The sequence below is a fragment of the Pseudorca crassidens genome, chromosome 14, assembly GCF_039906515.1.
Source record: "Pseudorca crassidens isolate mPseCra1 chromosome 14, mPseCra1.hap1, whole genome shotgun sequence".
Classification (NCBI taxonomy): Eukaryota; Metazoa; Chordata; class Mammalia; order Artiodactyla; family Delphinidae; genus Pseudorca; species Pseudorca crassidens.
The window spans coordinates 73646470-73669395 of NC_090309.1; the positions used below are offsets into that span (position 1 = coordinate 73646470).

General features: G+C 40.8%; 1 protein-coding gene across 5 annotated transcripts in view; it reads right to left on the reverse strand.

Annotated features, from left to right (window-relative positions):
• LOC137205406 (protein FAM228B) overlaps window positions 1-22926 on the reverse strand; it is a 57767-nt gene that overhangs the window by 15741 nt on the left and 19100 nt on the right. For 2 of the 5 annotated variants that reach the window (XM_067703581.1, XM_067703582.1), the window contains 3 exons: window positions 21035-21122; window positions 20784-20940; window positions 11932-12043 (listed from right to left, as the gene is read on the reverse strand). In XM_067703581.1, the coding sequence (XP_067559682.1) occupies window positions 11932-12043; window positions 20784-20940; window positions 21035-21122 (357 nt within the window). Of the gene's footprint in view, window positions 1-840; window positions 920-2868; window positions 3052-6094; window positions 6398-11931; window positions 12044-20777; window positions 20941-21034; window positions 21123-22926 lie in introns of those variants that run through there. The other 3 variants (XR_010934120.1, XR_010934121.1, XM_067703580.1) reach the window with 3 other exon arrangements.

Here is a 22926-nt window from a genome sequence, read left to right on the forward strand (position 1 = left end):
GGCAGGAGAACATCAGTGTGCTGAGGGTCAGGGACCAGCTACAGAGGTCGTGGAGGAAGGTGATTTTCTCCTCCCCCATCCTAAGTATAGGCTTTAGACAGAGGGACTATTTCCCCTTGTTTACTTCCCCACACACTTGACCTTGACCCTTGCAAATTTGCAAGGACAACATCCACTGAATGAGGAGACAGCATAATGACTGCCCAACACAATACAGTGAGTCCCCCAGAGCCAAAAGAACCTTCCTATCTTCACAACCATGATTTGCCTTGGTTTTCGGGAGAAGCAAAAGAAACCACTTTTCTCTTCAGAGCCACACACGTTTTTTTAATGAATAGTATTATCAGATGGTCACTTTTGTTACACAGGAGTAAAAAACCTGAAACCTACATCTCACAATTTTAAAGCCTATATTGTTGGTTTAAAATGTGAAGACTCATTACAAGTTCAACTACTGGCTCCCTGGGCGGCCTTTCTTGCATCCCTCCTTTCACCTCCCCTAGAAAGGAGCTCTCCCGGCGCTGGTTCTGTGACACTCTCATCACACTCACTGTCCACTTACCTTCCCCTACCTCCTGGGCTTCGAGTTTGCTGAATGTGAGTGGGTGGATGAATGAATGAATGGATGAATTATCACACACATGCAAGTGCCTTTTTCACAATGTCAATTCCCAAGCAGTCGAAATTACTTTGGGTTCCTAATCTAAAACTCAGAGGAAATGCTTTTGTGAATTTTTTTTTAATGAATGCAGAATAACTATGAGACTTCTAAAGTGACCAGGTTTTCCCCAACCCCAGAGCTTCTAAGAATAAATAGGTAAACGTAAGAAACTTACTTACCTTTCCATAATTTGAGTCCTTTTTTCTCATATAAAAAAGATTGTATACTTCAGGATCATAAGTCTCCAAATATAATTTCCTTTAAAAAAAAATAAGTACACTTAAGAGCAAAGCATTACATTTAAACGTGCTTTAGTATATTTGTTTTTGCAAGATTCAAAAAAGCCAAATACTTTATTCCATTTCTTATATAAAATCATAGATTCAAAGGGTTGGAAGAAATCTCAGAAGTAATTGAGATTGCAGTGAGAGTCCACCACCTTCTGGGAGAAGTAATCATCCAGCTTTAGTCTCATGTCATCCACTAGCCTTGTTTGAGAACCTTCTGCTCCATTCTTGGTCATTCTAACCACCAGAAAGCTTGTCCTTAAGACAGAGCTGAAGTCTGCCTTGTCACTGCCAGTTCTCCCCGTGAAGCAACACAAAACACAACTACTCTTCATCCACATGTCAGCCTTTTACAATATGTACTTAAAGGTTTCATTTCCTCTTGTATCGTCTCTGCCTTGGGCTAAATATGCTGTATTTCTTTCCACTTTTCCTCCTGTGAAGTGTTGTCCAGCTCCACCCTCTTCTAAAGGTTCTGTAACTGGTGACTGTCCCCAGGTGGACAGGTTGGGCCTGATGCTTCCCACTCGAAGCACCGCCTCTCAATACAGCCTAAGAACTCAGATGGTTTCTTGGAAGCCAGCTCACACGGCTGACTCACACTGAATTTACTGTCATTTTAAATCACTTAGACTTCAACACATGGCTTTTCTAAGGCATGGCTTCCCCATCCTACACTTGTGTGATCACATTTCTGGGCATACTTGTAAGACGTTGCACTTTGGTTTCAAAGTGACCTGGATTCAACCTTGAGCTCTGTCTCTTAGGGCATTTAGGAAGAAGTAGTTAACATACACGTCCAGAAATTTTGCTCAGTAAATATACCTAAATACTCTAACATTCCAGTCAAACTACTCTAGATCTCTGCTAAATACCTGGAAATTTAGGTGGACCTTAATGTCAAAAGAGGGTCCTGATCTCAAAGTTAAAATAGAAAACTCTTCCATAGAAGAAGCCAAAATTTTGTTCTTGTTTTGTAAAACCAAACTGAATAACAGAGGGTATAAACTGGTGATCCCTTCACCTCATGGTTGACTAACTCAACAGCCATGGAAACCGCTTCTCCTTTGCCCACAACCTATTAGAGAGATTGGAAAGGCACACACTCTTTCCTGGCTCTGCTTTTAGCTAGGACTTGGCATGTGACCCAGTTACGGCCAATGAGACCTGAGGGGAAATCTGCTAGGAGCTTCTGGGGACTCTTTTTGCTTCCTGATCACAAAGGATGAGATGCGGTGTAAGAAAAGGACCCCCTGGCATCATTTCTCACCCTTTCTTCCTGCCTTGAACACAGACCTAATACCTGGAGCTGTAAGCAACCAAATGTGCTTTCAAATGTGAGGGTGACGGGCAGAAACTGAAAATATTCAGGATAGCAGAATAGAACAACAGGAAAAAACCTGGATAATTAATGACATTGTTATGCCGCCAGAACCCACCATGAGACCACCTATCCCTCTATTTCTTATTAACCAATAAATGTTCTTATGGTTTAAGCCACTGTTATTCTATTAACATTTACCTAAAAGCATTCCTGATAAATCTAGTTCCAAATCAACACTTCTATTCCCTCTACCTGGAATTTCAGGTTTAAAAATGCAGTAGGTTGTATCACAGTTCCATGAATTCATCTTAAATACAAAAATAAATTTGAGACTCTTTGCATAAATAAAAATGCTGACCCAACTTTTCAAATAATGCTTCATTAAAAAAAAAACTCTCATGGGATTTCCCTGGTGGTCCAGTGGTGAAGACTCCGTGCTTCCACTGCAGGGGGCACGGGTTCCATCCCTAGCTGGGAAACTAAGATCCCACATACTACATGTCTTGTGGCATGGCCAAAATAAATAAAATAAATAAAAATAAAAACCCCATGCTCCAGTGATTCTAAAGCTGCCAAAAAAAAAAAAATTCTCATACCGTTTTGTGTGCTTTAAAAAATATTCAGAATTCTCTTGTTTTTTCCAACCCTTTATATGAAATTACTTTTTCCATAATTCTCTGCTGAAGAGGCTTTGCAACATTTTCAGTCCATTTTTTATGTAACAACTCTTTTCTTCTTTCCTTAAAAACATCCAGATGTTGAAAATACGTATCCAATCTCTAAGGAAGTAATACAAACAAGGAAAACAAATTATTAAGAAGTTTTCCAGGCTTCCCTGGTGGCGCAGTGGTTGAGAGTCCGCCTGTCGATGCAGGGGACGTGGGTCTGTGCCCCGGTCCGGGAAGATCCCACATGCCGCGGAGCGGCTGCGCCCGTGAGCCATGGCTGCTGAGCCTGCGCGTCCGGAGCCTGGTGCTCCGCAACGGGAGAGACCACAACTGTGAGAGGCCCACGTATCGCAAAAAAAAAAAAAAAAAAAAAAAAAACTGAATTTTGGGCTTCCCTGTGGTGCAGTGGTTTAGAGTCCGCCTGCCGATGCAGGGGATACGGGTTCAAGCCCTGGTCTGGGAGGATCCCACATGCCGCGGAGCAACTGGGCCCGTGAGCCACAACTGCTGAGCCCACATGCCACAACTACTGAGCCCGTGTGCCACAACTACTCAAGCCCACGTGCCCAGAGCCCGTGCTCAGCAACAAGAGAAGCCGCCGCAATGAGAAGCCCACGCGCCGCGATGAAGAGTAGGCCCCGCTCGCCACAACTAGAGAAAGCCCGTGTGCAGCAACAGAGACCCAGCTCAGCCAAAAAAATAAATTAAATAAATAAATTTATTTTTAAAAAAAGAAGTTTTCCATTTATTTTCATTTGAATAAGCGGGGCGGGGCGGGGGGAGAACACTTGTTCCCACTCCTCAGCTCTCAGCACATTCAGGCTGCAAAGTCATAGAATAAGATATTTGAAGAACAGTATAAATTTCAGAAAGAGAACCTGAGAGCACAGAGCAGAAAGAACCCATGAACAGTTCTACACCACAACTGTGCCTCCAGATTAAACCACATCCAAACCACTCCTAACTCAGAAAACTCCTGCTTCTTTTTAAGAATTCAAAGCATTCCCTGGTCACCATTCCATGTCTCCAGCCTTCATTATCAGTAAAGACTGTGATAAAAGTGGTAGAAGAAAAAGAGCCTAGACTTGCATCAGCACCTCTCTCTCTTTTATAAAGGAGGGTAAACCCACCTACCTCTTTTGATGCTCAAATGAGAATATATATAAACTCAAATACCAAATCTGTGAATAAGAGAAATCTCAAAACGGACAGTTGTATTTTTACCGGTATATTTAACAGCTTCACATGAAATCTAAAATGATATTCAGACAGCTAACTAGGGTCTTCTCCAAAATACAACCCTCTTGATAATGTAAACAGACTCTTGCTTTAAAATAAAGCCTTCTTACACTTATTTTAAGATGGAAATTGAAAAATCATGTAAAACAATTAAATGTTTTCCCCTAATACAACACAAATTTAGAATAAATCAATTTATCTGAAGTAGAAACATACACCGACAATCATCTTGAGAAATCACATTTTTTTAGCCATCCTATTAACATTATTAGCAAATGTTATACACACTATTGGGTGTATGTCAGATTTTTGAACCACTTTTTCTTCGTTTAAGGAAATAGTTTTTGATAGCTCCTTCTTGGTGATTGTGCGTGCGCACACACACACACACACTCTCTCGCCACTCTTACTGCCACCACAGTAAAAGGGGTAAAACGGAAGAAATATCCTAGAGCTTCTCTCTATAAAATAATGAAACTTTATGAGAAAATCATTGCTTTACCAGACCCTGGAGTATCAAGAATTCACTGGCAAGCCCAGACCTGGCTTTCACCGCCTCTCCCGCAGGGCAGCTCAGGGACTGCTGTTTACCCACAGCCCGCCCTGTTGCTGTCCTGATGCTGCGGTGACCACGGGAAACACTACAACCACCCTGGGCCAAATGCGATCCCTGGCCATTCCCATTCGGCGAATTCTTTGAGAGCCAAGTTTATGCCAGGCGCTGTTCTAGTTCTGGGGAAAACAACTGTGATTAAGACACAACAGATCCTAATTTCAAGGGATTTATGTCCCACCACCCAAAGGCGGCCCCCAAATGCCACATTATTTTACCTCCATCAAAGCAACTGACTCAGGTTCTGGCCACTTTAATTGTTCTGGCCCAAAATGTTTATCATAGTTGGACATTTTCGTGGCAGCCATAAATAACAGAATCCCCGAAGGAAGAAAGAGTAAATTGAGGAGATAGGTGATTACAGTTGAAAAAGTGAGGTCTTTCAAATTCAGAAAGCAGTGTATCCTTGCTCTGCCACTTAATAGACTCGGTAAGTAAAATAAACAAAAAATAAATCCTCGGGTCCCCTAAACCTGTTTCAAAAAGGGGGTGATTAGGCTCCCCGACCCGTGGCCTTAAGGACCCAATCAGGCAACGCCTCAGGGTCTGCCCGGGGCTGGGTCCCCCTGGGCCACACCGCCGAGGGGCCACCGTGGGTGGTCACAGGCCTGGGCTGCCTTCTGCTCCCCACCTCGGGCTCTGCGCTCGGGGCGCTCTGGGGCCGGTGGCACGGCGACTCACTGTTCTGGGAGGGGAAGGGGAGCTCCTCTAAAAACAAATTAAAGCACTACGCTTAGACCCCAGCCCCTCTTCCCGCAAGCCCCCTACACCTCTCTCCACAGGGGGTGCAGAAAGGAAGGAGCCGCCCCCACCACCACCACCCCCCGCCACCGCTCGGGCTCGCCGCCACCCCGGCCTCTCCGTGCGATGTCCGCCAGGCCTTCAACCGTCCAATACGACACCACCCCAGGTTTTAGTTTAAAATATACATATATATAAATTTAGGTCATGTAAATTAATCCTAAAGAGAACTTACCATTTATCTGTATGATCCAGGGCAACAAGAAGAAGCGAGGATTGATTTTTAGTGCCCCTTTTGCCTAAGGAAAACAAAAGTCTCTCCTCCTATGCTCCAGGTCCTAAGTCTTCTGTGACTAGGAGTCAAACTCAACATGAGCCAGAGGGGTAATCAAAATGAATTTTTGTAACTTTGCAGACTCAGAATCAGCACGTGGGTAATCAAAATGAATTTTTAAATTTTCTAAAGACTGCTGGAGAAACCTGGGGAGAATATGTGGGTGTGGATTTTAAGGGTGCCTGACAATTTAGGGAAAGAGCAAGTGAACTGAGATGGGTGCTAAGTAAGGTAGCTATTAGTATTTTTATTGTATCTTTCAGGTAACATTTCTTAACTCCTGGGGAAATACATTTGCAGTAACTGTCAATATACAGTACTGTCATTTCTTAATGATCATACAGACACTGGACTCAAAGATGAAGTTTATTGCAGATGCTCTTCTTAGACACAGAACAATTCTTGAGCGCCTTTCTTGCTCCTCATCCTGAATGATTCCTGCTGGCAGATGGCTTCCTTTGAAGCAGCCTTCTTTTGTGTCCTCTTTTACCAGCCAAGGCTCAGGGTGTGTGCTCCTTGGTTGCTAAAATCTTTTGAAAATGACAGAAAAGTGTAATTGATACAGGGATGAGGGGCTTACAAGAGCAGAAAGAATTCCTCTGCTTTAGCTGAGCTGATCTCCCTGAAACCTAGCCCTCCTGTTGGCGCTAAGTGACTTGGAGGCAGGGTCCCCACCTAAAGCTCCTGACTCAGCCTCTCCTCACTCTATCTGGATTCAGAAACAAGGAGCTTCCGGGACAGAGCCAACCCTATTATAGGTGGGGTAGAGCACTGATGTGTGATATGATTTGAGGGACCCCTATGGTCCTGCTTTCTGATGTCAATATGCCTGGAGTGCTAATTTACACTAGGATTATTGTGATTTATAAAATACTAGGTTCCCTTCTTCCCTTCTCTTTTCAAACCTCTGAATCTCTGTCCGCCTTCACTATCAGCTGATGGATGACCTTCTGACTTATGTGAGGAAACAAATTAAACAGAAGTAAACAATCTTCCTTCACAAAATTCACCAAGCTGGTTTCATCTATGGCTATGCCCTCTGCCTTCCCTCCTCTTGTAATGATGGATTGTCCTGACCTCAAGTCGTGGATCCTACCTCTCCACAGGTAAAGGAAGTGGGAGGGTGGAGGAATGGATGAGGTAGAGTATTTTAAGTAGAGAAGTCAGAGAAGGCTTCTCTGGAGAGATGATGTTTGTGCAGAAGTCTGAGTGACCTGAGAAAATGAGACATGGAGAGATCTGTGGAAGGAGTGTTCCAGGCAGATGGACTGGTAGAGGCAAAAGCCTGAGATGGGGGTGAGGTTGACGCGTTCACACAACAAGAAAAGGAACATAGTGAGCGTGGAAAGAAAGGCAGGTGATACAGGTGGGGAGGAGGCAGGTGCCCAATCGTATAGGAGGTTAGAGGCCATGATAAGGAGTTAGAATAAAATTCAAAGTGTGAGGGGAGGCCATTAGAAGGTTTTGAGTAGGGGAGAATTCTGATCTAATTAACACTTTTAAAAGAATATGGTGCTGCATGGGGAACTGATTATACAGGGGCGAGAGCAGAAGCAGGAAAATGAGTTAGGAGGCTAATGCAATAGGCCAGGTAAGATCACAGAGGCTTGAACCAGTGGTAGTAGTGAAGAATTGAGAAGTGAACGAGCTAACAGAGCTCATTACCTATAAGACATGCGAACTGAGTGAAAGCAAGAAATAAAAAATGACTCCTAGACTTTTATCCTAGGGGTCCTTTTTGGATTATAGTCCTATTCACTGAACTAAGAGAAATTTGGCAGGAAGAGGGGCAGAGTGCAAAATTAAGACTAATCCTTGGGACTTCCCTGGTGGTCCAGTGGTTAAGACTCCGTGCTTCCACTTCAGGGGCCACGGATTCAATCCCTGGTAGGGGAACTAAGATCCCACATGCCATGTGGTGTAGCCAAAAAAAAAAGAATAATCCTGTTTGGGGCTGGTTATATCAAGAGACCCATAACCAGTACAGTACATAAGAAGGGTGTGTAGGGTATGATTACAAAGCAACTTATTGTATTGTTTTTCCTCACTGTCCATTTAAACCTGTTTGGTTGGGTAGTTCTCCAGCAACTTCCTGTTTTATTTTCCTCATTGCAATTACTAGCTCAAGTGATATATATTTGCCTGTTTATTGTCTGTCTCCCATCAAAATGTGAGCTCCTTGAGATCAGAGATTTATCTGTCTTGTTTACCTCTAGTCTCCAGCCTTTCAAACACTGCCTGGTTCAGAGAAGGTTCTTGTTAAAATTTGAGGAAGAAAGCAAGCAAGCACATGGGAGGATACTAAAACATGACCGTAAAAGGAGTGAAACCACAAAATTAAATCTTAATACATTTACCGTGAGTTAAAAAAAAGTAGCCCCCTTATCCTTTAGGAGTGGGGAAACAGAGTCAGAAAAGAAGTATGATAGATTGACTGTAGACTCAGACAAACAAATCATTTCCCTATTGATTTCTAACTGGGAGATGGGGAGGATAGGCTGTGACTTCTCCTTCAAATCCACTCCTAACAGAAGCTACACTCCAGAGACTCAGGACACAGGGTGTAGAGAAGAGAACTGAAGGGAAGTGGCCCCTAGACCGGGAAGCAGTAGGCTAGCCTAGACAAGTCAAATGGCACCAAGTTTAACCAAAGTCACCTTAGGATGAGAAATCTGTGAACAACTACATTCCTATACATTTTACATTTGGGGACTTTTACTTTTTAAACTTTACTTAAAAACTCAGTATATGGTCCTTTTGAAAATTTTTGCCTTTCTTGGCTAAATTAAGGGGAACAAAATTTGGGGCCTGGCTTGAGTGTGGTAACTGGTAAATGTGGTAGAGAGATGGTAGAGATGGTGGAGGGATGGAAGAAGGGCAAAATCAGGAGAGGGAGCTAGGGAAATCCTACAGTCCACCTTCTAGAGGACACCTCTATTGTGCAGCTGCCAGGGGCAACTCTCTTCATTCCCTCTGAACCAAGGAAACCTGCCTCAGTTTCTTCTACTCACTCCCTTTTGGCAGGGGGAGAGGGTAGGGAGGGTGGCCCACTGCTTCCTGTCTTCCGGGAAGACTGCCATACAGAGAAGTTGTTCCCAGCAGCTCAGATTTTGGTATCAGCAATTGCTGCCTTGTGTATTACAAGATAGAACTACACCGGCTCTCACCGCATCCTGGTCCTCATCCCTGTCTGCCTCCTAGCTCAAGAAAGTTCAAGGAAGAAAAGTGCCCTTTAGAGTTGGCCTCTTTGGGACTTGGATTCTATCCTTCCTGATAACATAGAGGTTCTTTTTCCAGAAAGGATGACCCTGTGTTTCCAGAGGGAGGAACCAGAAAGGAAAAAATTCTCCTATCAACTCAATTGTAGCATTTAATATTTTATTTAAATTTGAAGCTGATGAGTTCTATATGAATTTACATTTTTATGAAAAATAAACCCAAATAAATAGCATTACCTTGCTCTAGTAATATTTTCATCTGAAATTTCATTGCTGCTTAATCAAATAGCTGAGTGAGGGTTCTCTAGCATATATGAGCCCCTCACAGAGGTGTCCACTGTGGCTTCCCTGGGAAGGTCTAACTCTACCAAAGACAAACATGCCTCTTCCACCTCGATGCTGTAATTGGTATGCTTCCCTAATTCACGGAAGAAAATATAATCTTCCTCCTTCCTCCAGGGGGAGCTCATGAATTTAAGCGTCTAGTTTAAGCCCCTAGGTACTCCAACAATGCAATATTCTCCTTCATATCTGAGTCACACTCTGCTATAAAAGACATTAAAGGACAAAACCTCTCCTTTTATACAATATATAAAAATTAAATAGGATTAAGATGTTTATTATCCTAAAACCTGACTCATACAAATATGTATGAGACCATGGCAGTTACAGATTGCAGAGGAACTTATTACTCTTTAGGAGCCTAACAGAAAAGAGTGATGCTAAAGCATTCCATCTTTTAAGGATTTCAGCTACCAAGTGAATAGGGCTTAATTTCAATACTTCCTATTATCCCTCAACTTCAGCTCCCATTCAAAAAAGCAGCAAAGTGTTAAACCACACCTCAAAAACACTGAGAAGTCCACAATGGCGAGCACCATCTCTAACAGTTATCTGTTTCTACTTTAAATCACTAAAAAGACCCTCATGAGGCAACCAGTTGTCCTCTCTGCGGGACATGTCAGAATCAAGCATCTCTAAGAGCCCTCTGGCTTCTGCCACGTTGTATTTATTCAACAAATTCTGAGTTTATTCAGAATGAGGAAAGGGAAACTACTGCAGCTTACTTTCGAGCTTTTTAGGAACAGAGAACTAACTGTAAGCCAACCTCCTAAACATCATGTAAGCTCACTTATCTTCTGCCTTGCTAGGTTCTTTTTTTTATTATTATCAAGTTTTACTACGATATAATTTATGCACCATAAAATTCACCCATTTTAAATGCACAAATCAATGATTTTTAGTGTATCTCCAGAGTTGTGTAACCACCACCATGATCTAGTTTTAGAACATTTCTATCAGTCCAAAACCTCATGCTCACTTACAGTTACTCTCCATTCCCAACTCCAGCCCCAGGCAACCAATAATCAACTTCCTGTCTCTATAGATTTGCTTTTGCTGAACATTACACTTAAATATAAATAGAATAAAAATTGTGATTGTATTCTTTCACTGAGTATAATAGTTTTGAAGTTCATCCGTGTTGTATAGCAAGTGTAAGTACTTCTTTTCCTCTGAATTTCCAAATAATATTCCATGTATGGATGCACCACATTTTGTTTATCCATTCACCACTTTATGAACATCTGGGTGGTTTCCACTTTTGGGCTATTATGAATAATGGTGCCATGTACACCCACTCATACACAAGCCTTTATGTGGCCATATATTTCCATTTCTCCTGGATAGAAACCTAGGAGTTAAATTGCTGGTCACTTGGTAATTTAATGTTTAACTTTTTGAGAAACTGACAAACTGTTTTCCAAAGTTGCTGCACCATTTTACATTCCCTTCAACAATGTCTGAGGGGCATACACCCAGAGAAAACCATAATTCAAAAGGACATATGCACCCCAATGTTCACTGAAACACTATTTATAATAGCCAGGTCATGGAATCAACCTAACTGCCCACTGACAGACGAATGGATAAAGAAGATGTGGTACATATATACAATGGAATATTACTCCGCCATAAAAAGGAACAAAATTGTGTCATTTGTAGAGACGTGGATGGACCTAGAGTCTGTCATACAGAGCGAAGTCAGAAAGAGAAAAACAAATATCGAATATTAACACATATATGTGGAATCTAGAAAAATGGTACAGATGAACCGGTTTGCAAGGCAGAAATTGAGACACAGATGTAGAGAACAAACATATGGACACCAAGGGGGGGAAGTGTGTGCGTGGGGGGGGGGATGAATTGGGAGATTGGGATTGACATATATACACTAATATGTATAAAATAGATAACTAATAAGAACCTGCTGTATAAAACAATAAAATAAAATTCAAAAAAAAAGAAGTAAAAAAAACCCAAGAAAACAATGTCTGATGGATCTCATTACTTTTAATCAGATACTTAACCAGTTATGTAACTATGTAGAGAAATCTCTTACTTTTAATTCCATTAACTAGTAAATTGAGATGATTCGCCATGTTACACACACAGTAGTATGTACCACTTTTCTGCTTATAACCTCTCTTCACTCTGGGTACAATATTGTAACAGCTACTACCCACCAGAACTAGTCCAAAATTCCATTTTTACCGCTCCAATTCAATTAAAAACCTCCTAACCTTTAACTTTAGTATGAGTTGTTAACAACTTTTTTCTATGTCTATGCTTGTTATTTCTGAATGTGTCAGCTGTTTGTTCTTTAAAACCAGAAAAAGCTGAGGAAAGTTGCCTCCTTTCCCAGTGGTGGGAAATGCCTGATGTCCAGCCACAAGAGTCTGGTGTATTCCTTGGCACCGACCCCAGCAACTTAAAATGATGGCAGGGGATGAAAACACAGCCAAGCATGTCAAATGAAAGAAGAACAAAGCTATGGAATAATAGGCTTACTTGTAAACAACTGCTTTTTCTTCTTCCTGGGATTCCAGAAGATGAGGAGTTTTTGCAGAGGGTTTCAAGTCAAAACTACTTTCGTTAATATTCACTTTTACTTTTAACCTTTAATAAGATAACAGGTGTGAGAGGATGTCCTGAAAACAATATTAGCTTGCATTTATACAGAAATCATTGTTATACATTGACTGCTACGTATATTGTCCAAAATATCATTACTTCAAACTGGTGTGCATTCTTGGGTGTTTCAGAATTGCTGAAACTATGATAGAGACTGGTTTACTATTTACTGAGACCCTAGAATCAGCTAGGCAAAGTTTAAAGTATTCCCTATATCCTACAGCTTATACTCTAAATGTAAAAAGAAGCTCCAGAGATTGTCATTTACAAGCATAAACGTAAAATGCTTTTCCTAAGAAAGAATCCAAACAACCCATTTCCCAGTCTCCTTTGCCATAAGGTGGCAGGCAGGTGCCTTAGACCCCTCTAGTCTTGCCCCAGTCAAGAGATGGTTGGGGGACTTCCCTGGTAGTCCAGTGGTAAAGAATCCACCTTACAACTCAGGGGACGCGAGTTCAATCCCCGCTCACGGAACTAAGATCCCACACGCTGCTGGGCAACTAAGCCCACACGCTACAACTACTGAGCTGGCGCACCTCAACTAGAGCCCACGCGCTCTGGAAAACGCGCGCCACAACTACAGAGCCCACACGCCCTGGAGCCAGCGTGCCACAGCTAGAGAACAGAAAACCCACAGGCCACAGCTAGAGAGAAGCCCACGCACCACAACGAAGAGCTGGTGCGCCGCAAGGAAAGGTCCTGTGTGCCGCAACTAAGACCCAACGTAGCCAAAAATAAATAAATTAAATAAATAAATAATAAATAAATCTTAAAAAAAGAGTTGGTTGGAAGGGTGATACTGGCCCTGTGAGGAGCATCCATTTTGTTGGCACAGATTACAGCAGACCTGGTGGGGTTCTAAGCCAACCACTGGAGCAGCAGCTTCCTGATTCAGCAGTTTCCTGATCATAGTAGAAACAACACATCCCTTGGCCAGCCAATTCTACACTGTGATTTTGGGAGTTATTTCTGAAATTCAGCCCTGTTTCTTAAGACCTCCCAATGATTTCATGAGCAGTGTTAAGTCCTCAATAAATGAATCCTTTTCTGGGGTGGCTTCAGTTGTCTGAAACCAAGAGCCATTATCGTAACTAACACACCCAGTACACCTAGCATGCAAATAGCCACACAAAGAATTAATGGAGGGCTTCCCTGGTGGCGCAGTGGTTGAGAGCCCGCCTGCCGATGCAGGGGACACGGGTTCATGCCCCGGTCCGGGAAGATCCCACATGCTGCGGAGCAGCTAGGCCCGTGAGCCATGGCCGCTGAGGCTCCGCAACGGGAGAGGCCACAACAGTGAGAGGCCCGCGTACCGCAAAAAAAAAAAAAAAAAAAAAGAATTAATGGAAAGGATCAGTCTGATCCTGATTTAGTCAGAATGAATATTCCTAGAGAATGTGGATTTTGAAATATGTTTTGAGTAAAAGAAATCGGTATGGCAAACATTTAGATTAGGGTATAAAGCACTACTAACAAGAGGGAAAAAAGGGTTTCCTGTGTTAATATATCTGAGAAGGACTAATGCAGTGGCCCATTTGTCTGCAGGAACATTCTTAGGCAAAGCTATCCTGGGGCAGAACCTTGAGATGAGAGTAAATACTAAGGGTACCAAACAATAATGAAAAGGTTGGATGAGAAGAGTATTATCGGATTAGACTTCTCAACTACCTCTCCTGCTCAGAGCAAACCAAAAGTAGGGACAGGAATGTCCTTAGTCAAGGAATCCAATGGCTTCCTCTCAGTTCTCTGTATTTGGCACAGTGCCTGATCCTTCTTGTCACCCTTTCCTCTCCTGATATCTGTGGCAAATCACAGACTGCTTCTTCTGTCTCCTTTTCTTCTTCCCACCTCCTAAACTTTATAGCACAACCTTTCATCTCAGTATTTTTCTTTTTCCCAGTATTCTCTCCTCAGCCTATCTAATCCATTCTTATGCTTTTACTCTCATTTCCAAAGTGAACAACTCTTTAATTTAGTTCTCCAACCTCAAATCCCCTTCTCTCTTGAGCTGTTGCCTCACTTTTCCAACAACCTGTAATACATCTTTACTTGAAAGGACTACCAGTATATAAAACTCAGTATGAACAAAACTGAACTCATCAATTGCATTTCTGAATCTGCTCCTCCTATGTTCCATCTTCTGCTGATAGCACCTCCAATCTTCCAGTGACCTAGATTTATATAGCAGGGTCTTTGGCCTCCCCCTCTCCCTGCTCATTACTTCATTAGTCCATGAAACAAGCACTTTATGCCACTCAATTACTATCCTCAAGGTAATTACAGTACATGTAAAGATATATATATATATATATATATATATATATGTATATATATGAACAAAAAATATACTGTATATAGTAATGGCTGACTAGCAGCTCTGAGGCAGTGATCTTCAAGCAGTTTTGTTTATATGCTCCTTAAAAGAGTTTTGAAAAACCACATAACCCCTTGAACATTTTAAAGGTGACACCTATAATTTTTCATTGCAAGTTTAAATAAGTTTGTATCTTAATAGATTTTTTAAAATATCAAATATTCATTAAGATAAAATGAGTATTGGCCTTACAAGCAATGAAAATTTTAGGATACTATGTGATAAAATATATTTTAACCACCATATTAAATAAAGCACACTAAATCTGAAAACAATCACAAAAAACTGTTATCAGAGGATTATAGCTATTATATTTTGAAATTCTGACAGTACCAGAAAACATTCCAGCTATATTTAAAAGAAGCATCAGGACTTCCCTGGTGGTGCAGTGGTTAAGAATCTGCCTGACGATGCAGGGGACACGGGTTCGAGCCCTGGTCTGGGAAGATCCCACATGCTGTAGAGCAACTAAGCCATGCGTCACAACTACTGAGCAACTAGAGAAAGCCTGCACGCAGCAATGAAGACCCAACGCAGCCAAAAATAAATATATATATATAAAATTTAAAAATAAATTAAATAAAATAAAAGAAGCATCACTAAATTATACAGCTTTAGCTACTCCAAATTCAAAGCAACCCAACACAGACCAAGTACCCTGATTCTGTAGCATGCCTTTAAATCAATCAATTAATCAGTTAATTAAAGTAAAATAAAATATATATGACAGGGAAATACAGAAAGACCTGTTGGTTAAGTTTTCTTGCTTCATCATTAAAGGAAGTCTCTCAAAAGCCAGTATTTTTATTTGTCCCTTTATTTGGTACCTTAAAATTTTTTATAACCAGGTTGAAAGATATGCCTCTCTTTTAAAAAGTGGGATAAGAAGTCATATGAATGCAGGCTTGTTCTCAGGCAGATCAACTTTTGGAAAGAGTACATACAGACTTCAGAATCTGGAAGTTGAGACCCTTAAGACTATCCATGCCTATGTACACCTTGGTGTCTTTACAAGCTGTTACTGTATATTTTGAAATTCACAATTTGAAATTCACTGCTTTGAGGGAATCCATTTACTTCAAACAACTAGACCCTGGATAGAATGTACCCTTTGAGGTGTCACTAGTCTTACAAGAGAAGGAGGGGGTCTTTAAGAAAAAAACACACACACAAATGTAGTAGACGCTAGAGGTGTGGGAACTTACGGCCATAATGGTGGGCAGCAAGGGCAGGTGGAATAACAGATAATAATCCCTGAGGGCAGATGCCAATAACAGAGCTAACAGAATACTGAGCCCTGTCTATGCCAGCTGTAAGGTGGGGACACTACACTTGAGACTGCCACACTGAGCCTAGACATTTGAAGGGAGCTGGTTAGGCCCAGGTTGATGGCATCCCAGCTACTGGCAGAGGCAGAAACAGAAGCAAATCATCTGTGTAGATAGAAAAGTTTCCCCAATTTAGGCCAATAGTACACCCAAAGATAAATTGAACTCACAAATAAAATTCACTAAGCATACGAGAAAGCAAACCATTATAAATGAGAATCAGCAGAGAAAAACAAAAGATTTATTAGCATCCCCCCAAAATACAGAATTTGGAATGATCAAATATAGAATGTAGAATGGCAATATATAAAATGTTTAAAGAAATAAATTATCCAATCACCAAGACTAGAAAACAAGAAGAGCCTATCAGGAATGAAGAAGCATATGGGGTGGGTAAGGGGAGAAAATTTCAGAAATTAACATTTTAATATTCAACACAGTAAAAAAAGAATAGTAAACTGGAAAATATATCCAAAGAAATTACCAAAGGTGATGGAAAATATGAAAGAGATATTAAAAGTATTAATATATAAGATATTTACATATGATATATACAAAGACTAATATTTAGTACAAGGGCTCAGATAAGCCAGTATTCCCCAAACATACTAGCCTCCACGAGAGTGGAGCAATGTGATACACAGAGAAAAATCCAGAAAATCATCCAAAGAAAACATTTTCCTTACCATATTAGTCATCTCCAGAACCTTCCTGAGGAGGAAAATAAATACTGCAATTGGAACCTACCATGTGCCCATTATTAGCTCACTATAAAATCAATATTCTCAATATCATCACCTTCACATACAACCTGAGTTAAATCTGTCATGAACAGATTCCTGGTTTGGGTAGACCCTACCTAATTACTAGAGTTAGGCTTATGATTCTCAAAGACAATGAAAAAAAGTAGAAAGCCCATTCTTTCAGAATTCTGTCTTAAGGTTTATTTCTGGTTTATGTAACATTTACAGTGCCATTTATAGCAAATTTTTTTAAAAATAAGAAAATTATTAGAGTTCTGTTTCCATTTAAGGATGAATCAACACTGGTTCACAAAATGTAACAGATGTACCACACTAATGCAAGATGTTAATAGAGGAAACTAAAGTGGGGAATGGGGAGGACAGAATATACAGAAATTCTCTTTCTGCTTAAATTTTTGATAAACTTAAAACTGCTCTTAAAAATAAAGCCTAATAATTAAAAACAAAAGATATCAGCTAAAACTTTAATGAATGCTTAAAGGCCAAGTGTGGGCTAGCATGTCATTTTGGAATAGCTGGGGAGACCTCATACAAGAAGTGTTTACACTCATGAGCAAGCTCTTTTCCATGGGCCTGCACCAGGTGCTAACAAGAAAGACTGGGCACAGAGCAGAAAACCAGAGAAAACCCCCATCAGTGGCAAAGATATGCAGGAAGAGATTGACAGTGCTAGGTAAACAAGTGTCCTTCCCACTTTCCTGGATCCTTCCCCCTTACAAAGCAAAGCATTAAGCTGCTGGCGTAAGGGAAGCAAACTCTTTTTCCCCCAGGGTGATAAGCAAAGATCTAGGGCTTTTGGGAGAGGAGTAAAAGCAAACTCTATCTACCTCTGGAAGAGGGATGAGAAATCCTCTTATATCCAGGACAGACTTAAGGCTCTATTGTTACTAAGATAGGGATAGGAGTAAAAACCCTCTGTCCCAGGAGGAGGTGCAAGAAATTGCCTGTGCCCAGAATCCTATACTTAAACCCAGTAGAGGTATGCTACTATTGGAAGAGGGGCAGGAAACTACCATCCAAGAACAACCACAGACATAAGATAGTGTTTGGGTGCTACAGGGAGAAGAGAAAGGAACTCTAAGAAAACCCTACTCCTGAGGCTCAAGTATATAGGGCTTGCCTAAAACTGAGGCTAGGATAAAGAAAACAGAGAACATTCCTTTACCTCTCTCTTTGAGCCTACCAACAAGCAACAGCAGAATACTTCTGGCGGGGTCTCCCCTGGTGGTGCAGTGGTTAAGAATGCACCTGCCAATGCAGGGGACGCAGGTTCGAGCCCTGGTCTGGGAAGATCCCACATGCCACGGAGCAACTAAGCCCGTGCGCCACAACCACTGAGCCTGTACTCTAGAGACCATGCTCCGCAACAAGAGAAGCCACCGTAACGAGAAGCCCATGCATCACGACAACGAGTAGCCCCCACTTGCTGCCAACTAGAGAAGGCCCGCGCGCAGCAACAAAGACCCAACACAGCCAAAAATAAATTAATTAATTAAAATAAATTTTAAAAAAAAAGAATACTTCTGGGATGAAGCAACACCATGGAGACACCTCACTCCCTCCACCTCTGTGATGCAGCCTTGAAGGGATAGCCAAAAACTGAGGAGGGCACAGGAATACCTGAGAAAACCCCTCAGGTACCCCAGCCCCTACCCTAAGCACAAGGTAACAAAAGCCCACCACTAGAGGCATCTGAAGTCTGTGATGCATTGCAAGTAACAATAGCAATAATAATACCTAAACCCTGCTCAATTTCGGACTAGGTAAGCCCAATTCTCCACGCTAATGCCTGACAGAAGAAAAAGCATATTCATTTCTAGACATAAATATTCACTATGTACTATTCTACCTCTAATGCCTAGCATTCAATTAAAACTTACAAGACATGCCAAAAAAAAGCAAGACAAAATAACCCACTGTCAAGAGATAAAGCAGTCAACAGAACCAGATTCAGAATGAACCTGAGCTGGAACTCTCAAATGAGGAACTTAAAATAACTATGATTAATATGTTAAAGAGTCTAGTGGAAAGATGAATAATATGAATGAGCAGATGGAGGATTTTAGGAAAAATTAAACCTATGTGAAAAAAATCAAATGGAAATACTAGAAATAAAAATCATCACATCTGAAATGGAGAATTCCTCTGATCGTCTCTTCAGTATGTAAGACAAAGCTGAGGAAAGGTTCATTTGATGGTGATCAATAGATGGGACACAGCTGAGGAGAGACTCAGTGAACTTAAAGATAGGTGGGTAGAAACTGTCCAACTGAAATACAAGAAGAAAAAATACATAAATAAATAAAAACAGAGTATCTAAGAACTAAGGGACAATATCAAGTGGTCTAACATACATAGAACTGGAGCCTCAGAAAGGAAAAAAAAAAAAGAAGAATAGAACTAAAAATAGAACTACCATATGACCTAGCATTTCCACTCCTGGGTATCCGAAAAAAACAAAAGCATCCCAATGTTCACAGCAGCAGTATTTACAATAGCCAAAATATACAGTCAACCTAAGTGTCCATCAACAGATCAATGAGTAAAGAAGATGTGATACACACACACACACACACACACACACACACACACACACACACACACACAATGGAATACTACTCAGCCTTGAAAAAAGAATGAAAATTTGCCATTTGCAACAACATGCATGGATTTGGAGGGTATTATGCTTAGTGAAATAAGTCAGACAAAGAAAGACAAATATGGTATGATATCACTTACAGGTGGAATCTAAAAACTAAAACAGGGGCTTCCTTGGTGGCGCAGTGGTTAAGAATCCGCCTGCCAATGCAGGGGACACAGGTTCAGGCCCTGGTCCAAGAAGATCCCACATGCTGCGGAGCAACTAAGCCCATGCGCCACAACTATGGAGCCTGTACTCTAGAGCCCACGAGCCACAACTACTGAGCCCACGTGCCACAACTACTGAAGCCCGTGCACCTAGAGCCTGTGCTCTGCAACAAGAGAAGCCACTACAATGAGAAGCCCAAGCACCGCAACGAAGAGTAGCCCCCACTCGCCGCAACTAGAGAAAGCCTGCATGCAGCAACGAAGACCTGACCCAACACAGCCAAAAATAAATAACTTAATTAAAAAATAAATCAAACTAGTAACTATAACAACAACAACAAAAAGAACAGACTCACAGATACAGAGAACAAACTAGTGGTTACCAGTGGGGAGAGGAAAGGGGAAGGGGCAAGTTAGGAGTAGGGGAGTAAGAGGTAAAAACTACTATGTATAAAATAAATAAGCTGTAAGGATATTTTTGTATAGCCAATATTTTATAATAACTATAAATGGAGTGTAACTTTTAAAAATTGTGAATCACTGCACTGTGCATCTGAAAAACTTATATAATATTGTACATCAACTATACTTAAGTTAAAAAAAACACGGGGGAGAGATAAACTGGGAGACTGGGATTGACATATACACACTACTATATATAAAATAGATAACTAATAAGAACCTACTGTATAGCACAGGGAACTCTTCTCAATACTCTGTAATAACCTATATGAGTAAAGAATCTAAAAGAAGAGTGGATATATATATATGTATAACTGATTCACTTTGCTACACAGCAGAAACTAACTTTTTTTTTTTTTTTTTTTGCGGTACGCGGGCCTCTCACTGCTGTGGCCTCTCCCGTTGCGGAGCACAGGCTCCGGACGTGCAGGCTCAGCAGCCATGGCTCATGGGCCCAGCTGCTCTGTGGCATGTGGGATCTTCCCGGACCAGGGCACGAACCCATGTCCCCTGCAACGGCAGGTGGACTCTCAACCACTGCGCCACCAGGGAAGCCCTAACACAACATTTTAAATCAACTATACTCCAATAAATTTTTTTAAAAACCACACAGGAAGAATGAGGCATAAGAAATATCTGAAGTGATAACAGCCTAGAATTTCCCCCCAAATAATGAAAGACATCAAACCACAGATATAAGAATCTCAGTGAACCCTAAGTAGGATCAAACAAAAAGAAAGGGGAAAAAACACCTACATACATCATAGACTAGCTAATGAAAACCAAAGACAAAGAGAAAATCTTGAAAGTACCCAAGAAAAAAGAAACATCACATACAGAGGAACAAAGACAAGAATTACAGTAGACTTCTCATTGAAAAATGAAATAGTTTTTAAAAATCATAATTATGACAAAATATATATCATTGTCTCAAGAAACAGTTTTCAAATTCGAAGAGGTTCCATAATTTCTATCAAACTAACCATTACCTGCTCCTTTTACAAAATTCACTCTCTATGTAGTTTGTAGGCAGTTTAAGCCACTCATTTGGAGTCATAAAGTGCCTTGAATTAGAAATTCCTGGAAATCTGGAATGCAGTTTGGCCTTCTCAACCTCTTTAAATTCTTTCATTGTAAATATTCTGCCTGTAGGAAGATGAGCAACCTAAATTAGCATCCTTAAATGCAACTCCCATTGCTCTTGGGTTATGAAACCACATAACAATTAGAAACTAAGTACCAGTCTCACACTGAAGAAGAATTCTTTTTCCATCGTCTTTGTCATATTGTGCCTTTTTCAAAGGGTCACGAAATGGTGGGATGGTAACCTACAAGAAAAACACTTCTTTGAGGACTGGGTTCCAGCTCTTTTTCAGTCTATTCTAAGCATCCATGCCAAGCTCTTATGCCAGAATAACCAAGATTACAGCTGCTACAAACTAACAGCAATCTAATTATTATATATATTTAACACATTACAAAGAGATGGCAGCACTCCAATACATCTCCTAACAAGGCCCTTCAGCCAAAGAAGCATGGTTAGCTCTTGTTTTAATAGCCTTTTCAGATCACTGTGGATTTCTTTTTAGATATCAATACTATACCCAAACTCAACAAGTGGCAGCTTCTTAAAGGTCAGTTATGATGTAGAATCTGAAACCCTATCAATGAATTATTCAAACTCTGCTACATTAAAATCCATTGGTCCATCTTGAACTTGAACTCTGAATGAATCTTTTATCCATATCATGAATTGGTTGTTTAGAGAAAATTAGATCACTGAGTTACGTGAGGTCTTCCAAATGTTAATACATTTCATTATACAATAATCACATTCATTAATATCATCACCAGTCTCATCAGTAAAGTCTTTTGAGTATTTGAACACTGTCACACATGATGGTCAGTATGATATTTCAAAAATTCAAATTTTTGTTTGAAAGTTCACATTTTATCACTGGCAACAAATATTGTCAGCTGTTTTTCTTGAAGTGACAGACTCACTTCATTAATTTTCCAGAAAATGTCTACCAAACACCCAAGACTTAATAAACATAGTCTGTAAGTCATTCTTTCAAGTAAAAATGATGTTCCATGAAAAAAAATCAGCCAGTTCAGCTCACAATTCAAACAATCATACTGTATTTCAGTATGCAGAAATGTTCTTTGCATACCTCCCATTTCATCACAGAATATTAAAAAAATGTGTAGAAAAGTCCAAGACTTGGAGGGGAGGAATGAATTAGGAGTTTGGAATTAGCAGATACAAACTACTGCATAGAGTAAAACAGATAAACAACAAGGTCCTATTGTATAGCACAGAAAATTATATTCAATATCTTGTAATAAACTATAATGGAAAAGAATCTGAAAAACTAAAAACCCAAATCACCTTGCTGAACACTAGGAACTAACACTGTAAATCAACTATACTTCAATTAAAAAAGGGGGGAGTAAGACTTAATAAAATTAATAATTTTTTACTGTTTGATCAAGGACATTAAGTGAAATTGAATTTTTTTTTTTTTTTACTGTGAGTGCATGACAGTGAAGAATATGAGTACAGTACCAGTATAATTTGGTAACACTGACTTAAGTAGCTCTAAGGTACTAGCAGTTTTACCCAACACTGCTTTTGTACCATCAGTGCAAATGTCAACACAATGAAAAAGGCAAATAAAATTTGGCACTATTATGAAAAGTTTTGGCCTAATGGACCCCCTAGAAGGGTTTTGGGGCTGTCAAAGGTCTATGTACCTCACTTTGAGAACTGCTGCTATAACCTCAAAGTGCTCAGCTTACCTTAAGAGGTCACCTATCAGCTTCATTTAGAGCGGCAACATGGTGAAAGAACAGAATGGAATTCTGGTACCCAAAAGATCTGGTTTCAGGCTTCCCTAGTGGTGTAGTGGTTGAGAATCCGCCTGCCAATGCAGGGGACACAGGTTCGAACCCTGGTCCGGGAAGATCCCACATGCCGCAGAGCAACTAAGCCCATGTGCCACAACTACTGAGCCTGCACTCTGGAGCCCGCGAGCCACAACTACTGAAGCCCGCATGCCTAGAGCCCGTGCTTCGCGACAAGAGAAGCCACTGCAATGAGAAGCCCGCGCACCACGCCGAAGAGTAGCC